The following is a 24,687-nucleotide window of genomic DNA, read 5'->3' as shown; positions in this document are numbered from 1 at the left end:
AATAATCACTCTCTAAAAAGGATACAATAAAAACATTAACTATCTTCTTAGAAAAATAAAGCCAAGAGAAGATGTTACATGTTAATAAAATCATACATATGCAAATATAATTAAATTTATAATAAAGATTGTTAAAACTTCTAGTGCCAACAGTTTATATATTTTCTCCAGGACATTTTTCCTGTATTTTCTGGGTAGCCACAAACAATCAACAACTTATGATCTCCCTTTAAAATGCAAAATCAAAACACTGACAAAAGATGGGAGGATTCCAAATATGTAAGTAAATACCTTACACCATAAGTATGCTTGAAAACTTAATACTATCACATGTTAAAGTATGTTAAAGATAATCTATATATATAAAGAGGTAATATGCTAATTAGTCCTAATAGTGTCCCAGTCATGACCAGTCAACAGGCAGGAGCTGCTGGGCGGGGACAGGGGCGGGGACTTGCGCCACCAGGACATGAGGCTGCTGCCAGGGGTGGGCCCACTGGCGGAGCATGCGCAGGCACACAGCACGGCCTGGCCCGGAGGGGGACATCAGGACAGGCGGAGGAGGACACCCCCACCAGGAAGCGCTTGCAGGCCCGCGGTGCCACCCGGCCCAGAAGGGGGGCATCAGGACTGGGGCAGGGCCTCAGCAGAGAGCTCTCAGCACTCCTGCACCAGGCTCTGAAGGCACAGAGAGGAAGGGAGAGCCTATAGGCAGTTAGGGGGTTTAGGTCAAGAAGGGAGAGCAGTTAGGGCCATCAGGCTGGCAGGGGAGCAGTTAGGGGCCTCAAGCAGGCAGGCAGGTGACCACTTAGGAGCCAGTGGTTCTGGATTGCAAGAGGGATATCAGATTGGAGAGGGTGCAGGCCACCCCTCATGCACAAATTTCATGCACTGGGCCACTAATAAAACAATAAAAATAATGAAGCACGGGGGGAGGAGGTTGATGACAAATATGTGATACCTTAATCAATAAAGTAATTTAAAAAAATAATAATGAAGCAGCATTAAAACAATCAAATTTGGGGAAAACAATATCACAATCCTAAACAGTTCCATTTTTAATAATTTGATTTTTACTGAGAATCAAATTAAAACACAGAGTACAGAATGCCTCTGTTGATATTTTTTCTAAAGCTTACTATGTGGCCAAATTACACTTTAATGTAGTTGAAGAAAATGCTATATATTGGTGTACAATATATTGGGGTATACCATGTAAATTTTAACAAGGGAGATCTGTTGTATCTAGTTAAGTATTAAATAGGCTATAGGTGGTGTCTAAAACCTGTCAACATAATTTAGATAAGTTCTTTAAGTGTGTCCTAACTGTGCAAAAAGTAGATTATCAAACTTATGTCTGTATATCACATAATAACATCTTTTCTCACTTTATACTGTATCAATATATTATCACTCTGTCTAGTGATCCTCTGAGAAACAAAATAATTTATAAAAATATAATTATTTAACTTGATGAAGTACTGAATGATGGAGAGCTTCAAATGTGCCATTTGAAATATCAGTTATCAAATGCTTAAAGGCAAAAAAATACATATTTCCTTTGTGTTGAATAGTACCTAAAACATCTAGAGACCCAATAAATACTTATAGAATGAGTGAAATGTAGGCATGAACATCTGTGAGAATGTATAGCTAAAATTATAAAGCACATAAATATATAACAACTATAATCCATTATACTTAAAAATAGATCAAATACTATATCATACACTGGTAAGAGTACCCAGATTTCTATAAAACAAAAAATAGCATTTTGAGGCGGAATTGAGTATTTACAGTTAAATTTATAATTATATCCAAACATTTTTCATAATTTTTCCTTAACATAATTGTCTCAATGAATCGTATTCACACTTGAATATACAGTTTTAAAATGTTTCTGATCAAGGCAGAGGGTAAAAACAAGAATTACATTTTTGCAATCATAATCACCTTTGCAAGCACCCTTTTGGGAAGAGTAGATTTAATACCTACTATAACTCATAAATCTATAATATTTTTGAGCTATTTTCTATCGTGTTTACACAAATGACTGCCATATGGATCCTAAGATTAGAACTGAATGCAAAGTCATTAATGATATCAAAGGACCAGATGCTCTAAACTTATAAATCACTAAAAAGTTGACATCCTTTTATTCTACATAGATTTCTGTATTACTGTATGACCTCTCTATATATCTGAGATATCCTTTGGGTGTGTCTATACATTAAATCATATCATAAAACCAACCTAAGAGAAATCTTTAGGGCTTTATGTAAAGTGAAATAAATCAGACAAAGAAAGACAAATGCAATAAAATATCACTTATATTGGGAATCTAAAATCAAAACAAAACAAAAAAATGAGCTCACTGATACAGAAAACAGTTTGGTGGTTAAAAGAGGTGGGGAGTAGGAGGTAGGCAAAATGGATGAAGGTGGTAAAGGGACAAACTTTGCTTTAAGATAATTAAGTCCTAGGGATCTAAGAATGGTGATTATCAATATCCTATATAATAAAAGAGTAATATGCAAATTGATCCTAACAGCGAAACTATCAGGAACCACTGGTCACTATGATGCACACTGACCACCAAGGGGAAGATGCTCAACGCAGAAGCTGCCCCCTGGTGGTCAATGCACTTCCACAGTTGGAGCATCACTCAGCCAGAAGCCGGCTCATGGCTGGCAGGCGTAGTGGTGGTGGCGGGGAGCGAGCCTAAGACGTTTGAACATCCACTGAGGCTCCCGGGCTGCCAGAGGGATGTCTGACTGCCAGCTTAGGCCTGGTCCCCAGGAGAGCAGGCCTAAGCCAGCAGGTGACATCCCCTGAGGGGTCCCAGACTGCGAGAGAGTGCAGGCCAGGCTGAGGGACCCCTTTGAGTGCATGAATTTTTGTGCACCGGGCTTCTAGTATATCCTACCTAATAATAGACAAATATGCAAATTGACCGTACCTTCACTATGCCCACGATTGGCCAGGAAGCGCGGGGGGGGCGGGACTTGGGGTGGCAGGGGTGGCCGAATGGGCCGGCGGGACACTGAGCTCCCGTCGCCAGTGGCGGCTCGAGCTCAGCGTCTGTGCCATGGCTGTGCTGCGGCACAGAAGGGGCCTCTGGGGCAGCGAGCTCACATCCCACCGCGGACCATCAAAAGTGGGGGAGCTGGGTGCCTGTCCACTCAGGCACCAGGTCTTTCAGAAGCCTCCACCGAGCCGGAGGCTTCTGAAAGGCCTGGCGCACCAGCAGACAGGCACCCAGCTCCCCCGTGATCGAAAGCGAAAGCGTGTAGGGGACCCTACACGTGCATGATTCAATCATGCACTGGGCCTCTAGTATATATATAAAAGCCTAAGTGACCGTTCGAACAGTAGCTATGATGTACACTAACCACTAGGGGGCAGAAGCTCAACGAATAGGCATGGAAACATGAAACAGACTGATGAATCTCAGAGGAAAGGGAGGAGAGTGGGAAGACAATAAACCAAGATCTTATATGCATACTAGAGGACTGGTGCATGAAACCAGTGGTCCCTTGGCCTGGCCTGCACAGATCAGGCTAAAACTGGCCCAGTGCATGGATTCATGCACTGGTGGGGTCCCTTGGCCTGGCCTGGGGGATCAGGCATATTTTCTTACAATCCTTTGTATTTCTGTGGTGTCTGTGGTTACTTCTCCACTTTCATGTCTGATTTTATTTATTTGGGTCCTCTCTCTCTTTTTCTTGATGAGTCTGGCTAATGGTGTATCAATTTTGTTTATCCTTTCAAAGAATCAACTCTTGGTTTCATTGATTTTTTATATATTTTTTTAGTCTCTATGTTATTTATTTCTGCTCTAATCTTTATTATTTCCTTCCTTCTACTTACTCTGAACTTTTCTTGCTATTTCTTTCTAGTTCTTTAAGTTGTAGGGTTAAATAGTTTATTGCTGATTTTTCTTGTTTTTTGAGGTAGGCCTGTAGTGCTATGAACTTCCCTCTCAGGACTGCTATTGCTGTGTCCCAGAGATTTTGGGTTGTTGTGTATTCATTTTCATTTATTTCCAGGAAGTTTTTTATTTCTTTCTTGATCTCATTGGTAACCCATTCATTGTTTAATAACATGCTATTTAGCCTCCATGTATTTGAATGTTTTGGGGTGTTTTTACTGTAGTTGATTTCTTTCATTCCACTGTGATCTGAGAAGATGCTTAATAGGATTTCAACCTCCATGAATTTGTAGAGACTTGTTTTGTGTCCTCACATGTGGTCTATCTTTGTGAATGATCTATGTGCACTGGAGAAGAATGTATATTCTGCTGCGTTGGGGTGAAATGTTCTATAAATGTCAGTTAAATCCATCTGATCCAGTGTGTCCATTAGAGTCACTGTTTCCTTGTTAAGTTTTTGTCTGGAAGTTCTGTCCAGAGAAGTCAAGGGGTGTTAAAGTCCCCTACTATGACTGTATTGTTGTCAATCTCTCCACTAAAGTCCTCTAGAAGTTTTTCAATATATTTAGGTGCACCTATATTGGATGCATAAATGTTTACTGAGGTTATATCCTCTTGTTGGATGGTTCCCTTTAGTATTATGTAGTGACCTTTGTTGTTTCTTGTGATTGCCTTCATTTTGAAATCTATTTTGTTAGATATGAGTATTGCTACTCCAGCTTTTTTCTTTTCTATTTGCATGGAAAATTTTTTCCATCCCTTCACTTTCATTTGTGTGTGTCTTTTGTTTTGAGGTGGGTCTCTTGTAGACAGCATATATTTGGCTTGTTTTTGTATCCATTCAGCTACCCTACACCTTTTGATTGGAGCATTTAATCCATTTACACTTAGGGTTATTATTGAGAGGTACTTATTTATAGCCATTTTAATTCTGTATGGCTAGGTTTCTCTCTCTGTTTCTTCTTCTCAGCAATCCCTTAAAGAAACCCCTTTAGCATTTCTTGTAATGCTGGCTTGGTGGTGATGAACTCCTTTAGCCTTTTTTGTCTGGGAAGCTCTTTATTTGGCCATCTATTTTGAACTATAGCCTTGCTGGATATAGTAATCTTGGTCTCAGATCCTTGCTTTCCATTACCTTGAGTACTTCATGCAATTCCCTTCTGGCCTATAGAGTTTCTGATGAGAAATCAGGTGTCAGCCTTATGGAAACTCATTTGTAAGTAACAGTTTTCTTTTTTCTTGCTGCCTTTAAGATTCTCTTTGTCTTTAATTTTTGGCATTTTAATTATGATATGGGTCTGGACGTGGGTCTGTTTGGGCTCTTCTTGTTTGGGCTTCTCTGTGCCTCCTAAACTTGTGTAACGTTTTTCTTTAACAGGTTAGGGAAGTTTTCTACCATTATTTCTTCAAACATGTTCTCTATCCCTTCCTCCCTCTCTGCCTCTTCTGGCACACCTGCTATTCTAATATTGTTACATTTCACATTGTCCCACAGCTCCCTTAAGCTGTCCTCCTGTTTTTTAATTGTTTTCTTCTTTTTGTTCTAATTGAGTGATACTTTCAACTCTGTCTTCTGATTCACTGATTCAATCCACAGCTTCCCCTAATCTGCTGTGTACTTCTTCCAATGTGTTCTTTATTTGTGTTATGTCATTCTTTATCTCAGACTGCTTTTTTCATAGTTACTATATCTTTTTTCATAACGTTGAGCATTTTTAACATCATTACTCTGAACTCAGTTTCAGATAAATTCTTATCTCTGCTTCATTTCTCTCTTCTGGAGAATTCTCTAGTTCTTTCATTGGGGGTTGTTTCTTTGTTTCCTCATTTTGGTTGTCTGTTTGGGTTTGTGACAATGTATTAGGTAGATCCTCTACACCTCTGGATCTCTAGTGCAGGACAGTGTTAAAGGCTGTTTCTGACTAACTGGATCAGGCAAAAACTCAAAGCCTCCAGAGACCGCCTTTGTCTATAGACTCTGGGACTTGAATTACCCCAAGGCAATCATCCTCAGGTGTATGGAGAGTTTTTTCAACAGGGTGGGGCAGTTGCTTCTGCCTGGAGGGTAACTGTTACTTTTAATCTCTTCAGTGGCCTCAGGGCAAGGTATTTTCCTATATGGTGTGTCAACTGTTTTCCCCCCAGGCAAGGCAAATGTCTATGTGGGAAAGATGTCCTCCACTGCGTGAGGGAATGACTCAGCCCAGGAAACTTGGGGTGTCTGCCTTCTGAGCTCTATCCTCTGAGTCACCAGTCCTGGGTTCTGCTCTCACAACTTCAGTCCACTTCATCCTCCCTCTGCCAGTGCACAAGGTGGGTGGCTCCATAGGGAATTTTGTGTGTTGGCCCTTTAAGACTGTGCCGGAACTTTCAGCTGCCACTCCCTGGAGACAGCACCCCACTGCTTTTCACAGCTAGATGTTATGTGGGTACCCTCTTCAGTTTGGTGCTCTCTGCTGGGGAGCCCAGCTTTGGGATTAGATCCTAGAGTTCTCAGTGGCACCCCCCCACAGCTGAGATTATCTCTCTGGGACTTCAGTTGCCGTCTGTGGGTGCCTGGCCAGCCCTTTCGCACCTCTGCCCCTCCTACCAGTCCCTATTCGGTCTCCACCTTCAGTCCTTGGATAACAGGGTTCTCTCCTGTGAGTTTTCCATTGATTATTCAGGAAGGCTTTCTGTATTTCAGTTGTAATTCCAGCTTTTTCCTGGGAGCATGTCTGTGCAGCATCCACCTACTCTGCTGCCATTTTTAATCTTACTTTATTACATTTTTGAAAGTTTCTAAGAGAGTAGACAAAATTTCTCCATCACAAAAAAAATTATAACTATGTATGGTGATGAATGTTAAATAGACTTATTTTGGAGGTTATTTTGTAATACACACAAACATCGAATCATTATGCTATACACCTAAAACCAATATAATGTTATATGTCAATTATACCTCAATGAAAAGAATAAAAGGATGATAATTTTGAATTTTTCAATAAATTAGATATATAACTTAAACCAGTCTGTCATAGCTCTATGTAGACACAAGAAAAAGTTTTCATGAAAATCTCTTAGCCAGTGAGTGTTCCCAACAGTGTTCTGCTTTTGAAGTGAGAAATTAAGCTTTAGGGGAAGTTTTAAAGGCAGTAGAACAGGAAATACAAATATCATTGAAAACGAGTTTATGAAGAAAGCCAGGAGCCTCCACAAACATTTCCATATTCACTTTGGATTTATTCCTAGCAAATGTCAAGAGTCTCCTGTATAAAATTCCTCTGAGGGAAGAGATTCACTGCCAAATGATCTGGCTGTATTAGAAATCCAGATTAAATGGAGGCCAAGTTAATGGGTTTGCATTACAATTATTTCATTCCTTAATTAGGTAAGTATGAAGTTCACAAATAATTATGTATTTGGAAAAAAAAACCTATATATATTTTCTGTAAAGAAAGCAATATTTGGATTTTAACATGTTAAGCACCAGCCTGTTTTGTCTCCGGACAAAAAGTATAGTGTCAGTCACTGGAGACTGACATGGGGCTTAACGTGTTAATTCTTATTTGTGTTTTCTTTCTGCCATTTTCTCTCATGCATATGGAGCAAAATTTTTATACTACTACAGAAATTGAATAGATCAACTAAACTAAAAGTAACAGCTAAGGCAAATTTATACAAAAAGCAGGTATATGGATATATGTATATTGAGGGGGTAGTTAAAAATGACTAATTAAATTAAGAAATAAAACCTAGTTAACTTAAACTATATTATTTATAGATTTGGAAAACTTAGACAAGAACTGACCTAGATTTTCCTTTTATACTTTTACTTTTTACTTGGTGAACAAGACTATAAGAGAGAATTATTATAATATTTATATAGAACACTAAGTTTGAATGAACCAAGAGATGTATAAAACAAGCATGTTTTTACAAGTTAATAACTGATGTGTCATAGACGGTAGCTATCTGTGAAGTTTTTGGTCTGCCAATCCATGCTTTTAAGTCATCCTCTGACAACAGCAGCCCATGTCCTTTGAGGAATTTCTTCCTGATTCTTGTAGTCCTGCTGTCAATGAGACCACCATCTACCCAACCCCAACAAAAAGACCTTCAGGATTCTACCCTGAAAAGAAGAAATCATCTTTCTATTAAGTAAATAAAACCCAAAGTAGACTAATCTGCTGCTTCCCACAGATATCCTCCAATAGCAGGGAAGGAGTCCATTCATGATACAAGAAAATCAAACCAAACCTCAAAAACAGAAAGCTTCATAAGAACCAGATCCAGCCAAGCCCAAAACCATTCCTACCTATCCTGAACTTCTGTTACATGTCCTATATACTTATTTTTCTGAGTTAACTTGAGCTGGATTTCTGTCATTGTCCAGGAAAGAGGCATGTTACTTATAATTTATTTGTATCCATTTATTAAAGCAAAGAAAGTCTATTATATAATAAAATATATTTTCCAGAAAAGCTAAGGAATAGGGTTACTAATTAGCTAAAGATCATCACAAATAAGTGGGAAATTTTTCAATAATTCAAAACTATATTAAAAATAAGCAAACCTTTTTAGTTTTATAAAAGGTAGATCAGAACTTACTATACAAACATTATAATGATCAATTTCATTTTATAAATATCAAATGATATGTCTACAGTTACTTTTAAAAACCAATCCCTTTTTCAATTCAATTTACCTGTGTGTGTGTGTGTGTGTGTGTGTATCTTTTTAGAAAGAATAAATATACTTTTTTTTTTTTTTTGCAACAACTTCTAGAAACAAGCCATATTCACATATTTGGACTGAATATTATATGACACTCTAAAAAGCCATACATATTAACACTTCTAAGATGGCCCATATTTCCCACATATATTAAGATGAAACTGTCTCAAGATATATAACATGTTTTTTTATAAATTGTGTTGGGTTTTACATTACTATTTTCTTTGCTTCAGATAAAAAAAAAATATTTAGAAAAAGAGAGTCTTACTGGGATATAGCTAGCAAAATTTCAAGAAGTAAAATTTGGATATCTATTCCTTACTTTCAAAAGTTTCAGAAAAACATAATTATACAGAGAGAGAAAGGAGGGAGGGAGGGAAGAGGGGAGAAGGCAAATGTGGCATAATTAGAAGCCTGATGCACGAAAATTCGTGCAAGAGTAGGCAGGCCTTCCTTCCCCCTCTGCCAGCACCGGCTTCGCTCCAGCACCCGAGACCCGGGCTGGCTTCCCGCCAGCCCAGCTTCATCAGCAAGGACTTCCGGTCTTATTAGCATATTACCCTTTTATTATTATAGATGTTACCACTTGATGGTATTTGAGGAAATTTTGTATTATTCTTGAAACTTTTCTATAAGTTTTAAATTATTTCAACATAAACATTTATAACGTAGTATCTATTGTTATGTGATTATTAGGGTAAATTATGATTTTTATAGATACATTTATTTTCTATTTTGTGAACTTTTCTTCCTATCTACAGCCCATTTTTTAAAAATATTTTTTATTTATTTCAGAGAGGAAGGGAAAGGGAGAGAGAAATAGAAACATCAATGATGAGAGCAAATCATTGGCTGCCCCTGCACAACCCCCACTGGGGATTGAGCCTACAATCCGGGCATGTGCCCTGACTGGGAATCAAACCATGACTTCCTGGTTCATAGGTCGACACTCAATCACTGAGCACACTGGCTGGGCCATAGCCCATTTTTTAATTGAGATATTATCCTTACCTATTCATTTCTAAGAACACTGTCTAAGCTTCTGGTGTCTTTATCTGATTCATAGCAGTCCAGAAAGCCATTTGCTTTTGGCCTTTAATTTAGGGTGATATTTTCCCCCATGCAGTCATATCTACCTGATGTTTCTTTTTAAGTATTTTCTTTTATTTTATAGTTGTAAGATATCTGTTTTAAGGTTTTAAAATATCCATTTATATTTGGTTCTAACATAGAAAAACAAAAAGAGGAGAAGGTGATAAAAATGTATGGTATAGTAAGACTGGGGTAATTATTTAGTTTACCTTTTTCCTTTTCTGCTATTCAATTTAAAGAAGAAAAATTATTTTGGTAATTATATTTTTAAATAGCTTTTAATCTTTTTTTATGTGCTTCATTCCTGCAGTAGTCATATAGTCAACACAAAATGACAGAGATGCAGACGTGGCATATCCATTCAAAATAGAAAAAAATTTCAAATATTTGCACTAAAAATTTTTCTGATGTTAACACTTTCGTTAAACTTTCCTTGTATAGTGGGCAATAACTAAAAGCAATCCATAATAATAAAAGCATAATATGCTAATTAGACCGACATCCTTCCAGATGAAACCAGGGCTGCAAGAGAAGCCTGGGTCCCAGGTGCCAGAAGGAAGCCCGGGTCCTGGATGCCAGAGGGAAGCTGGTGCTGGCAGCCGGGGGAAGGAAGGCCAACTCTTCCATGAATTTCATGCATCGGGCCTCTACTGTGAACATAAAATTTTACCTGAAATGTACCATAATCTGACAGTATCCATGTCTTTTATGAATTGGTTCTTGTGCAACTGGGGGGATATTTTAGAAGTTAGATTAACCTATAGAAGCTACTATTCTATATAATAAATACCCAGCGACCGAAATGGCGGAACAACCAGAACGACCAACATGAGCAGAATGACCGCGGCCCCTCACCCCTGCCATCCCCACCCCCAGTGGGTCCCCCCAAACAGCATGCAGCCCCTCACCCCGGCCGGCCCCGCCCCCCCAGCAGTGACCCCCACCCTGATCGGGGGCCCCAATCAGAGCAGGCTGGCCGGCCCCCACCCAGGCACTGGGCCTCTATCCTATATAACAAAAGACTAATATGCAAATCAACCGAATGGCAGAACAACTGGTCACTATGATGTTCACTGACCACCAGGGGGCAGACGCTCAATGCAGGAGCTGCGCCCTGGTGGTCAATGCGCTCTCACAGGGAGAACGCTGCTCATCTAGAAGCCAGGCTCATGGCTGGCAAGTACAAAAGCAGTGGCAGGAGCCTCTCCTGCCTCTGCAGCAGCGCTAAGGATGTCCAACTGCCGGCTTAGGCCCACTCCCCGTGGGAAGCAGGCCTAAGCCGTCAGTCAGACATCCCCAAAGGGCTCCCAGACTATGAGAGGGAGCAGGCTGGGCTGAGGGGACCCCCCTCCTGAGTGCACAAATTTCATGCACCTGGCCTCTAGTCCTATATAATAAAAGCCTAATATGCTAAGTGTCCAGTCATCCGGTCGGTCATTCAAGCAATCAAAGCGTAACTTGCTAATGATATGCTAAGGCCACTCAACCACTTGCTATGACGTGCACTGACCACCAGGGGGTAGATGCTCTGACTGGTAGGACTGGAGTCCGGCCGATTGGGACTAAATGAGATGGGCTGGACATGCTCTGGAGCCCTCCCACGGTCCCTCCCTGGCTGGCCAACCTTCCGGGTTCTTCCCTGGCCCCAATCGTGCAACAGTGGGGCTCCTCGGCCTGGCCTGCGCCCTCTCACAATCCAGCTGAGAGCTTCCCCCCGCCCTGAGTGCACTAATTTTGTGCATTGGGCCTTTAGCATATAAATATCTTAGGTAGAAATTTTCCATTTTAGAAGCAGTATATCACTTTGGTTAAGATCACAGGCTTTGGATCTAAACTAGATAGGTTCAAATTGCAGTTCTGCTGTGAAATAGTTAAGCAAACTATTTAACATGTCTGTGCCTCAGTTTCCTCTAAGATGATGATAATACTTAACCTCATAGGGTTTGGAGAAAGTTAAAACAAGCTAATACAGGTAAAGTACTTGGAAGTGAGACTGGCCCATTCAAAGCACTCACCACATTAACTATTCTTGAGACTTAAAACTTATTGATACTCCATGGGTAGAAAGCAAAACAAATTACAAATTATATCAATGCTCTAAATATAAGAACACGTAAACCCAAAGTTGTAGGATACAATGAAAGTTATACTAAGAAGAAATATTGCAGCCTCCTTTCCCTTTATTATAAAGAAGAAACACAAACCTTAACAAAGAAATGTAGTACTCTTAGTACAAATCTTAACAATCAGAAAAAATAAGCTGAAAAGGGCAAAAGAAACTGATCAAGATACAAGCCCAAATTAATGAAATGAGAATAAAGTGTAACAGCTATTAAAACAATCTAAAGTCTAATACTTTTTAAAGTGCAATAAAACAGATAAACCTCTTTTGAGTCTGATCATGGAAAAAAATATGTGTATGTTGGTTTACATATGATTAGAAGGAAGAAAGGAATATTTTAAAGTTAATATAAGTAATAAAGAATATATAAAAAGCCCTAGCCAGTTTGGCTCCAATGAATAGAGCATCGGCCTGTGGAACGATGGGTCCTGGATTTGATTCTGGCCAAGGGCATGTACCTCTCTTGCAGGCTCCTCCCCAGCTCAGGCCCTGGTCGGGGCTTGTGTGAGAGGCAACCAATCGATGTGTTTCTCTCACATCGATATTTCTGTCTTTCCTTCTCTCTTCCACTCTCCCTAAAATTAATGGAAAAATATCCTTGTGTAAGGATTTTTTTTAAAAAAGTCATGATAAGCAAGTATCAACATAAAAAAATAAAATAAAGAATACATAAAGGCATATGGCAACCAATTTAACTCAAGGGAAAGAAATAATTCCCTAGAAAAGATAAAAGTGATTAAAAACTAACCAAATAGAATTAGAAAGCTTGAATAATACCTATAAAAGAGTTTGAGAGAATTTAAAACAGGACAAGGTTTTGTCAATGAGTTCTAACTAATTTTTATAGAGCAAGGAATTCTAATATTATTTAAACTATCCCAGACCACAGAAAAATACTAAAATCTCTCCTATTTATTTGGTGACGTTAACATCATCCTAGTATACTGACAATAAAAGTACAAAAAACACATAAATAATAATTCAATGTCATAAAATAAAACATAAGCTTCAGCAATATGTAAAAAGGATTACATAATATGACCAAGTAGAGTTCATTCCTGAAACACGACAATGGTTCAATAGTAGGATATGTATCATCATCATTAATTACATCAACAAATTGAAGGAAAAATCATATGCTTATAATAAATACAAAAAAGTCTTTCATAAAAATTCAGTCATTCCTAATAAGAACACAGTAACTTAGGTACCAAATAAAAGTATTTAAACATAATAATTCTTAGTAAAAACATTAATACATACAGAACTAATCCTTAGACTTTTCTAATTAAATGTCTGAGAAACGCTTAATATAGCTAAACTATGATAGTTAGGCAGTGAGAATTGAGAAAGAAAGACAAATTTGAAATTTTCTACACATATATCTCAAACCTATGCCCCTCCACACACACACACACACACACACACACACACACATAGAAGCATGCACATATTTATGTATACATTCACCTATACAAAAACCATAAAATTATATGTATCCCTTTACAAATAACATATATAACATACATAATAATACATTTGTCCTTATTCTATGTTTACCTGTTTGGGCAGTCGGAACAAGGAATTCTTATAGAAAATGTCCTTAGCCTGGCTCCATGTACCATCGATGATGATGATTGTGGAAGGATAAGTAGGAGAATCTAATATAAACTCTTCCAAATTATCAGCTTCAGCACCTGGATATAATATTAATGTACCAGACTTCCGACAAACAGCTGAAAGTTCAGGATCTCTAAAAAAAATGGTTTTTAATCTTTATTACCTTGTGGGGTAACATAAAGTTTTATTATTCTTATTGAACTTCATTCCAAAATATATATCAAAGCATTTTGGGACTGAAGATGTATAATAAGATAGCCTCCATCTACTCTACAGGAAACAAAACAAGCTTGAGGAGAAAGGAGACAAATTAAAGAGTCAATTAAAGACAATAAATGGCTGCCGAAACCGGTTTGGCTCAGTGGATAGAGCATCGGTCTGCGGACTGAAAGGTCCCAGGTTCGATTCGGTCAAGGGCACGTACATTGGTTGTGGGCACATCCCCAGTAGGGGATGTGCAGGAGGCAGCTGATCGAGGTTTCTCTCTCATCGATATTTCTAGCTCTCTATCCCTCTCCCTTCCTCTCTGTAAAAAATCAATAAAATATATTATAAAAAAAAAGAAGACAATAAATAGGCATCTACAAAAATGTATGGCCAATTTCAAGCCAGTAAAAGGCATCTACAAAAATGTATGGCCAATTTCATATTTGACAATGTTCTTTGAGATTGGGATCAAGGTAAAGATGTTGGCTTTCACCACTCCTAATAATGTTGTATTGAAGGTCCCAATTATTGCAATAAGGAAAGAAAAAAAAAAAGGCATAAAAAATTTGAAAGGAGTATAAACAACCTTATTTGCATATGCTAATTGCAACTTACACAGAAAGTCCTAGAGAATCTACAAAACAATTTCTACAACTAACAAATGAACTTACAAAGTCACTGGATATAGGGTTGATATGCAGAACCCAATTGTTTAAAAAAACACACAAAAGAAACCCCAAAAGTTTTCTTATACAATAGAGGCAAAAAGTTAAAAATACGTATTTTTAACTTCTATTTATAAAGGATACCAAAAGTAATGCCTCATAATCATTCCCCTATGCTTATATCACATACTCTAGGAAAAGTTTAAATTAATATTACTAGAGTAATATTAAATCAATAATCTTAATGAGCTTTAAAATCCATCAGTGAATAATAATTTACTGAGTAAGCACTATATTAGGCACCAGGGAAAGAACTGAACTACTTAATATAATGGGCTCAAAATGGGATAAGCTGTTTGTAAAAGTGTCAAGATTCTCATCCCCAAGCACATTCATAGAGGGGGTTATATAGCCAAAATGTCAGAGATGGCCCAAGTAGTTTCCATTTCTACCACCACAGGTGCTCATCACTTTTGCAATAAAATAACCTAGATCCAAGCTGAGAGATTATGTAGGACCCTATTCCACCTATATATCCACATCCACCCAAGAATTATAGAGGAACTATCATAAAGAGCCTCTGTGTGAAAGAAGTGTCACAGTGTAAATGATGTTGCTGCTCCCCATGTGATAAGCTCTGGATCTTGCTTCCATTCCCAGCAAAACGGCAAAATTCCCAATAGCAGCACCACGCACAGAGCAAATTTCTCCTCTGTGTGCAAGGCTATGCAAAAAATACAACACAAACTTCTATATGAGAAAAGTGTGCCTAACCAACAGTTTCAGAGAAAAGAAAAATATTATTATATAAAGTTCTATTATGATGTTATTTTCATTATATGAAGCTAAATTATAAAGGAAGCTAAAATAATAAAGGAAAAAGTTTGGCCAATTCCCTGGGCTTCATGCTAGTACAAGTCTTACTTAGCATTTTTCTAAGTGATCTGAAAATTAAATCTCCATATTTTCATGAGAAATTAAATTTTCCATCAAAAGATATATTTAATTGTGTAGACAGGATCAAAGTAATTTGAAGGCTTTGTGAATGGGCAGAAAAGCAACACAGATGATTCAAAGGTATAAAAAGACTTGTAGAAAATTTAAATATACTGTATATAGCATATAACATATATTTATAATGGTTTGTGTAATACAAAGTAAAATAAGATCCAAGAACATTATAGATCTGTCAATAAGATATCAACTAATGGTAGCTGCACATAAAAATATTGGGCCTCATCAAAAAGAACATTTTTTTAAATATATATATTTTTTTTATTTCAGAGAGGAAGGGAGAGGGATAAAGAGATAGAAACATCAATGAGAGAGAAACATCATCGATCAGCTATCTCCTGCACACCTTCTACTGGGGACTGAGCCCTCAACCCAAGCATGTGCCCTGACCAGGAATTGAACCATGATACCCTGGTTCATAGGTCGATGCTCAAACACTGATCAACATCTGCCAGGCAAAAAATAACAGTTTAAATATGACAGGAGATTGTGTTTTATACTTTAAAAAAAATAGATGATGTGCCTATAACTAGGATACTAAATATAGTTCTAGTCACTGTATGTTAGAAAAGCCTTAATGAGCTAGAAATGGATAAATATGTGTTTACTTATATAAATGTATCTCATATATAATGTAAAAAAATAAAAATATGGAACTAAATACAACTACCTTACCATCTAAACAAAAATGAAATAAACAGTAAATATATGTCTTTTGGCTCAATATATATTAGTATGCAATTTGGATAATGTTATCATTCCTTTGTTTATTCCACTTTGGTCTGCTTTAGGGAAGTGTTTTTGTTTATGTTTTGCTTTATATTGTATTATTTTGAGAGAAAAGGCAGAACTTAAATTTTTTTTCCACTTCCAATGTACCACATTCTGGGTCTAAAGGGTAAGTTTAAAGAAGTAATTTTTAAAGATCTATGGAGAAAAATCATTTTAAGTTGCCCTAAAAGTTAATTTACCTTTCTTCACTAAAACGACGACCAATCTTGACTTTACACTTGTCCTGGGGGAGGCATGCTGCTAGTAGAGGAACTGTCCGCAACACTTTGCTTTCCTTTAATTAAAAAATTAATTAAACTGTAGATTTTTACTTAGACAAACACACTTTTAAAACTTTATAATGAACATTTGATTCATAACATTATACAGAATTTTCACAAGTCTTTTACTGCAGACCACAGTTTAATAAAAAGAACTACCATTTTTCTGCTTTATCAGTAGAAAATCTACTACAAGTATACATTTTTATTCTACTTGGGTATATTTAAAGGTTTATTGATCAAAACAAGATAATATTAAATCATAGTTAAAATTATGAAAAATATAAATTTGTGTTTAACTAAATTGAATAATTTATTCTGACAAACTTTTTATTCCATTAGTAATTACCTAAAGATAACTGCCTATGCTCAGAAAGCAAGGAAGATTTCAAAAAACAAAACCACGGAGGATATCAATGACACATAGAAGCCAATCTTAAGAGCTCCCAATGGTCAAAATGGAACAGTATGAGCAAAATAAGTTAACATAGTATTTTCATTATAACCCAAAGTATAAAATAAGAGTCGAGATTTATATAAGTAAATAAATGGGAGAAAAGAAACAGGAGAATTCCAACTAATAATGTAAATACTTGTCACTGCAGGAGGTAGACCTTAATCTCTCCCTCCCACTTGAGTATGTGCTGAATTTATGGCCTTATTTCCAAAGAATAATGAGTATAGAAATGGAAGAAAAATATCTTTTAAAGTGGAAAAATCTGGTGACCATATTTGTAAATCCCATTAACTATCACAAGTGGTTTTTTTAATGTTCTAGCATCTCACACTAAAAAACCATTCTTGTTGTCACAGGAATTCTATCCTTAATCCCAGTAGAGCCAGGTGATTAGCTGTTCTGCATTAGCCTGCATTTATCTTGGTGATTTTGATCTATAGTGCTCAGTCATTCTCTGGCTCCTCAGGTCCAACTGGGAATGTCATGTTTGATCGAATATATAACAGAGCCCCTCTCTAATCAGTGTACCTACATACAACCCAATATTATCTTTATCAATTTACATAATCCTGCTTATATAAATTCTTGCGGTGAATAATTTGATTATTTTTGTGTATGTGAAATAATGAAATATTATTTATTTTACTCTGGGGATATCATTTACCTAGCAAATTAATACACAAAACAGTAATGTTACATATGAATTTACTAAAATAATTAAAAATAAATAAATTTATAATTATTTGTTAACACAAATAAAAAGTATTGTATTTCCCCTCACCCCCACTAGAGCTATGCTGGACCAGAGCTGCAGACACAAGCCTCTCTTCCGCAGGATGGGGTTTGTTAAAGTTGTCAAAAATAAGGCCTACTTCAAGAGATACCAAGTAATATTTAGAAGATGATGAGAGAGTAAAACTGATTCCTGGAAATACTCGGTAATCTAGGATAAAAATAAATACAACACACCCAAATACAGGATGACAGTTCGGGTAATGAACAGACATCACTTGTCAGACTGCTTATGCCCATCTGAAAGAAGATATGATAGTTGTGTAGCTTATGCTAATAAACTCCCAAAGTATGGGGTGCAGGTTGGCCTGACAAATTATGCTGCAGCACATTGTACAGGCCTGCTGCTGGCCCGCAGGCTTCCCATAGGTTTTGCCTGGACAGGATCTGTGAGGGCTAAATGCAGGTGTCAGAGACGAACACAATGTGGAAAGCACTGATGGTAAACCTGGTGCCTTCTCCTGCTATTTGAGTGCAGGGCTTGCCAGAACTACTACTAGAAATGAAGTTTTTGGGTCCCTAAAGGGAGCTGTGGAAGGAGACTGGTCTAGCCCTCACAGTTCCAAATGATTCCCTGGTTATGATTCAGAAAGCAAGGAATTCAATGCAGAAACACATCAGGAGCACATCATGGGTCAGAACATTGCAGAATATATGCATTACCTAATGGAAGAAGATGAAGATGCTTACAAGAAACAATTCTCTCAGTATATAAAAAAACAACATAACTCCAGACATGATGGAGGAGAAATATAAGAAAGCTCATGCTGCTATATGAGAGAAACCAGTCTATGAGAAGAAGCCTAAGAAAGAAGTTAAAAATAAGAAGTGGAACCGTCTCAAAATGTCTCTTGCCCAGAAGAAAGATCAGGTAGCTCAGAAGAAGGCAAGCTTCCTCAGAGCTCAGGAACGGGCTGCTGAGAGCTAATAAACCAAGTCATAATTTTCTATAAAGATTTTTCAGATACAGACAATAATATACTTATTGATTAAACAGCAAAACAAAAGTACTGTCGTAACAGTATTCACCATTCTTCACCACCACACACACACACACACACACACACACACACACACATATACCCATTAGGGACATTTTTGTGTGTACTTTCTCTCCTGGGTTCCTGAATTATTAAAATAATAATTAATTATTATTGAAAAATAAATTTAGAGATGCTGAGAGTAGCTAAATTCATCTACCTAATAAAAGGTAGGAAAAGAAAATAGGAGATTAAGTATTTGCTGGGATTTTTTCAAGAACATGTAGCAAGCTGGAGTTCTAAGGAAACATGAAAACAGCAATTTGGAGCAGTTAATAATATAAATGCAACTAAGAGGAGACAGGTGAGAGAGGGCATTTTAGGACATTTTACAGTGTTTCATACTGTTTTCTTACCTCTAGTCTAGACCATCACTAGGAGACTCTGACACACACTAAAATCACTTTTCAAACTTTTAACATATATGTCAAATTAAAAAGTGCCAAAAATTTATAATGTTCTCCAATTACTTCCCTATACCACTTCCAGAGGTAATCACTTTGTTTTAGTTATATCTTTTAGTATTGATCTCCATATTTCTAAATAATGCGTGTTTTGCTATGTTTTGCTTTGTCATATTAATAATTTATCAATTATCTACAAACTACCATTATCATCATAGTAGCTAACTTTAATGTACATAATTCAAAATGCATTTTATAAATATATTACTATTCACAATAAACCAGTAAAGAAGTATATCTTTTAACATAAGACCATTTTACTAATGACAAATGTGAAAAGAGGGAGGTTAATTAACTTGCCCAGGGTTACAGAGTTTACAGTTATGGATTTAAACTCAAACAATCTGGCTCCTGAGCCCTTACTCTTAACTACTTGCCCTTTATAACTACAGCATCTCATAACAAATGAGGATTCAGCTTTCTGACATCACCCCTTACCCTCACGTCTAATTTTTTTTTTTTAATCTTCACCCGAGGACATGTTTTGTTTTGTCTTATGCTCTTAATTGATTTTAGGAAAAGGAAGGGAAAGAGAAAGAGAGAAACATTGATGCAAGAGAGAAACATCCATCGGCTACTTCCCATATGTGCCCTCCCATATGTGCCCCGACAGGGGATTGAACCTGCAACCTGAGTATGTGCCCTGACCAATAATCGAGCCTGCCACCTTTCGGTGTAAGGATGACACTTCAACCAACTGAGCCACACTTTCCAGAGTTTCTAATATTTTTAGTTAAGTCAATAAACCGTGTTTATATCATTATGGCTACATATCCATTGTCACAAATGGCCAAGCAGTTTAACATTTCTTTCTTGGAAAGCTTTTTTGAGAGACTGTCTTGTTTTCATTCTTAAGTAATTTTCTACAATATATATACCTACTCTTTGAAATGCTCCATCATATCTCCTCCATATCATCCATGCCACTAAGTCTCCTTTTCCCAAAGCCACCTCCTAGCACGTATCCAAATGGTTTTCAATCACTTTTTAGAGGGAGTCATCAAATTGGTATATTCTTTTATTGAAAATAGTGTACTGAGATTGAGCACAAGCAGCTTAGTGTTATTGAGATAAATTAAGATTGGAAAATACCTCGGGCAATAAGGAAAACAATATGGATGTACTTATATACACATAAAATACATCTGGAGCACACAATTATGGACTGATTACCTAAATTGTGAATTAACAGTGAAAAGAAGAAAGGAAGGTAGGAAGAAGGGAGGGAAGGAGAGAGGATTTGAAAACATTAAAGTTGCCACAAATCAATGAAAACACCTACATTTTAAAAGCCATCTATGTCTGGAAGCACATAATGATAAAAAGATACCATACTGTGTATACTGTAAAATGATAATAGCATTCACCATCTAAAGTTAAGCTTTAGTCAAAACTGTTATGGTCAGTAAGCTATCATTTTATGTAAATTTGAGCTGCACACTGTTGTAAGTTTAAATGTAACAAAAAATGCTAGTGACCAAACTGTCATAGTCCTGAGCAAAATATGCTATTGCTAACACTGAAAAAAAGGTTGCCCAATAAATGGAATATTTAACAATTTGTAATTAAAGAATAAATGTTTCATCATTTGGAAAAGGAAAAAGACAGATTAATATCTTTTATATCTTTGTTAAAGTCTTCAATTGGTATAGGCTTAGGAAATTTTTTTAAAAATTAGTCCTTCAAAAGCCTGGTTCAATCTATGTTGTCCTGAGTTCCTAAATGCTGTAACAGTTTATACTGAACCCATCTGGTAACTTACAATGACTAGTTTTGTTTTAATATAATTTTTGGTTGTCTAGTACCGCCTTCCCTTCCCTCTTTGTTACTACAGTTAATCAAGAGTTACAAAAAAAAGTTACAAACACATAAACATGCGTACACTTTCTAATATAGGAGAGTATTAATTAGAAACTCTTTTTGTTTTGAAACATTGCAGAATATATGTATTACCTAATGGAATTACCTCTGAAACTCTTTTTGTTATATAAAATATACATATTTGTTCTATTCATTGAAAAACAAAAATATTATTTTATACATTCATTTTGTGACACTAAAATGCAGAGAATGGTCTCCAGTCAGGATGACAGAGTAGGTAAAGGCAGTACTCACCTCCTTTCACAACCACATCAAACTTACAACTACACTACAAAACAACTGACAAGAACCACCTGAACAGAAGTTCAATTACTAAGCTGAAGAGAAGTTCAATTACTAAGGATACACAGAAGAATCCACATTGAGACTAGTAGGAGGGGCAGACACAACCATGTGTAGTGGTTAAATATCAAGAGGCATATCTCAGCTGCAGAGGTCCCCTTGAGGAGTGAGGGGTCCCAGCCCCATATCAGCCCCAGCCCAGGGTTCCATTGCCAGGAAGAGAAGTCCCTATAACTTCTGTCTGTGAAAAAAAGCAGAGATTGTAGCTGAGTGAGATGGGGAGCTAAAGAAGTCTCAAATGTTCCTCTTAAAGGACCCTCATGGGAACTTACTGGCTGACAGATTCACCCTGAGCTCCAGTGCTGGGGCAGCATCTTGAAAGGTACCAGGGACATAGGAAAAGGAAATGAATTGTCTGAATTCAGGGTGAGGGCTGGAGGGGCAGCTTTCTCACAGACAGAAATGCTGCCATAAGCCATTGTTCCTTTGTTGAGCCCTACACCCACTCAGCCTGCAGATGCAGGTGGGCACCATATCTGAATCTCCTAACATAGTTCACCCCATCTCATCCAACCTGTGGGCCCAACCAAACCTCTTCCAGTGGTTTTTCCATATAGACAGCCTCTCCTGGCTCATGCTGTAGACTTTCCTAAAATATTTCAAAGGTTCACAAACCCAAAACAAGCAGCATGTGGCCACCCAGCCTCAGTTCACAGCTTAGCCTCTCCCAGGCACCTCCAAACCCAACACAAGTGGTAACCATCTGCAGATCACTTTGTATTTCATACCAGGTGGCCCTAGGCAGGGCACATGCAGTAGCTAACCTTGGACCACATGTCCCAAGAAAGTCCAGAACCAACACACTCCGTGGCCAGTTTCAGACTACACCAGAGCACCATCACAAATGACACACGCAAGTGGCAGACTCAGCAGGCACCAGAGCCTGGGTAAAGTGAATCCTGCTCTGTAGGGTCAGACCCTACAGAACAGCTCCTCCACTATAGTTACAGCCAATCCTCACAGCCAATCAATCTGAGGATCAATCACTACCATTGAGGTGCCAACACCATAAAGGCTCAATACAACAGAAGGGTACACACAACCCACACAAGGGACAAACCTAGAGCGCCTGGCTCAGGTAACCAGGGAGACTGTGCCACTGGGCTCCATGGGACATCTACTACATAAAGCCACTCTACCAAGCCTGGAAGACATAGCAGCTCTAGCTAAAACCTAGAAACAAACACAGGGAGGCTGCCAAAATGAGGAGACAAAGGAACATGTTCCAAGTGAAAGAACAGAACAAAACTCCAGGGGAAAAAAACCTAAACAAAATGAAGACAAACAATCTACCAAAGCAGAGTTTACAAAACTGGTTATAAAGATGCTCAATAATCTCAGTGAGAATTCAACAAAGACATAAGAACAAAAAAATGGATAAAGAAAACATAAAAAAGAACCAATCATAAATAAAGAGTAACTGAAATGAAGAATAAATTATTGGGAATCAAAAATAGAATAAATGAAGCAAAGGATCAAATCAGCAATTTGGAAGATAAGCAGAAAACACCCAATCAGAAGAGCAAAAAAACAAACAAACAAACCAATAATCCAAAAAAATAAGGATAGTTTAAGGGGTCTCTGGGACAACATCAAGCATACCAACATTAGCATCATAGGGGTACCAGAAGGAGAAGAGTGAGAGCAAGAAATTGAAAACCTATTGGAAGAGTTAATGACGAAAATCTTCCCTAACCTGGCAAAGGAAACAGACAAGCCCAGGAAGTGCAGAGAATATCAAACAACATGAACCCAAAGAGGTCCACATCAAGACACATTCTAATTAAAATGCCAAAGGTAAAAGACAAAGAGAGGCTCTTAAAAGCAGCAAAACAAAAGCAGTTAGTTACCTACAAGAGATTTCCCATAAGACTATCAGCTGATTTCTCAACAGAAACTTTGCAGGCCAGAAGGGATTGGCAAGAAAAATAAAAGTGATAAAAAGCAAGAACCTACACCCAAGATTACTCTATCCAGCAAAGCTATCATTTAGAATCCAAGAACAGTTAAAGAGCTTCCCAGACAAGAAAAAGCTAAAGGAATTCATCACCACCAAACCAATATTACATGAAATGTTAAACCAGTGGTCAGCAAACTGCGGCTCGCGAGCTACATGCAGCTCTTTGGCCCCTTGAGTGTGGCTCTTCCACAAAATACCACGGCCTGGGCGAGTCTATTCTGAAGAAGTGGCGTTAGAAGAAGTTTAACCTTTTGCACTCGGATGTCGAGATTAAAATTACTCTTTGAATGTATCAGTAATTTGAAATATAAAAAAATCCAAATAAATAAGTTTGTATGAAAAGAAACTCCAGTTTTTTATTCTACTGCTGCGCTTTGTAAAATCTGGGGTATTTAAAAAATTAAATCCCTAGTAGAATAAAGGAATCGAGAAAAAAGCAAGCGAGTGCAAAGGGATAAGTTTAAAATATTTGGCTCTCAAAAGAAATTTCAATCGTTGTACTGCTGATATTTGGCTCTGTTGATTAATGAGTTTGCCGACCACTGTGTTAAACGGTCTTCTTTAAGAAGTAAAAATATACTTAAAATATCCTATATAATAAAAGTGTAATATGCAAATTGACCGAAAGGCTGAACAACGGAATGACCATCCAGACGACCATCTGGATGACCATCCAGGACCACACTATGACATCACTGGTGCCGGGCCAGCCAAGGCAGGTACAATGCGATTGGTTGGGGGCCCGGCCATCGTGGGGCCTCCCTCTGCGAGAAAAGCCCAGGTCCTGGATGCCGGTGGCCAGAGGGAAGGAAGGCCTACTCTTGCATGAATTTCATGCATCGGGCCTCTAGTTAATAATAAAATGGCAATAACCACAACAATTACTTTAAATGTAAATGGATTAAATTCTTTAATCAAAAGACAATGGGCAGCTGAATGGATAAGAAAACAAAACCCCATATGGTGCCTCTAAGAGATTCACTTCAGATCAAATGACATACAAAGACTTAAAGTAAAGGGATGGAAAAAGATATTTCATGAAAATGGAAACAAACAAACAAAAAGAGCTGGGTAGCAATATTTATACCAGACAAATTAGACTTTAAAACAAAGACTAGCCCTGATCAGGTGGCTCAGTTGGTTGGAGTGTTGTCCCATACACCAAAAAGGGTTGTAGGTTTTGCCAGAAGCTAATTCCAGCAGGTCATAAATGCAAGAAGTTCATCAAAAGGTTGGTGGACCTTGAGCCTTCAGCAAGGGCTGGAAAATACATATTATTGCCTGTTGGAAATGGCTAAGGGCATTTCCCCAAACCTGAAAAGGATGCAT

General features: G+C 37.6%; 1 protein-coding gene and 1 pseudogene across 2 annotated transcripts in view; one reads left to right on the top strand and one right to left on the bottom strand.

Annotated features, from left to right (window-relative positions):
- DTWD2 (DTW domain containing 2) overlaps positions 1-24,687 on the bottom strand; it is a 79,894-nt gene that overhangs the window by 30,154 nt on the left and 25,053 nt on the right. For both annotated transcript variants that reach the window (XM_054714278.1, XM_054714279.1), the window contains exons 3-4: positions 16,342-16,436; positions 13,425-13,617 (exon numbers count right to left, since the gene is read on the bottom strand). In XM_054714278.1, the coding sequence (XP_054570253.1) occupies positions 13,425-13,617; positions 16,342-16,436 (288 nt within the window). The remainder of the gene's footprint in view (positions 1-13,424; positions 13,618-16,341; positions 16,437-24,687) is intronic.
- Positions 17,710-18,599, top strand: LOC103288698 (60S ribosomal protein L5-like; annotated as a pseudogene).

This window comes from Eptesicus fuscus, chromosome 4 (genome assembly GCF_027574615.1).
Source record: "Eptesicus fuscus isolate TK198812 chromosome 4, DD_ASM_mEF_20220401, whole genome shotgun sequence".
NCBI classification, from domain to species: Eukaryota; Metazoa; Chordata; class Mammalia; order Chiroptera; family Vespertilionidae; genus Eptesicus; species Eptesicus fuscus.
This window is presented reverse-complemented; position numbering and strand designations above follow the sequence as displayed.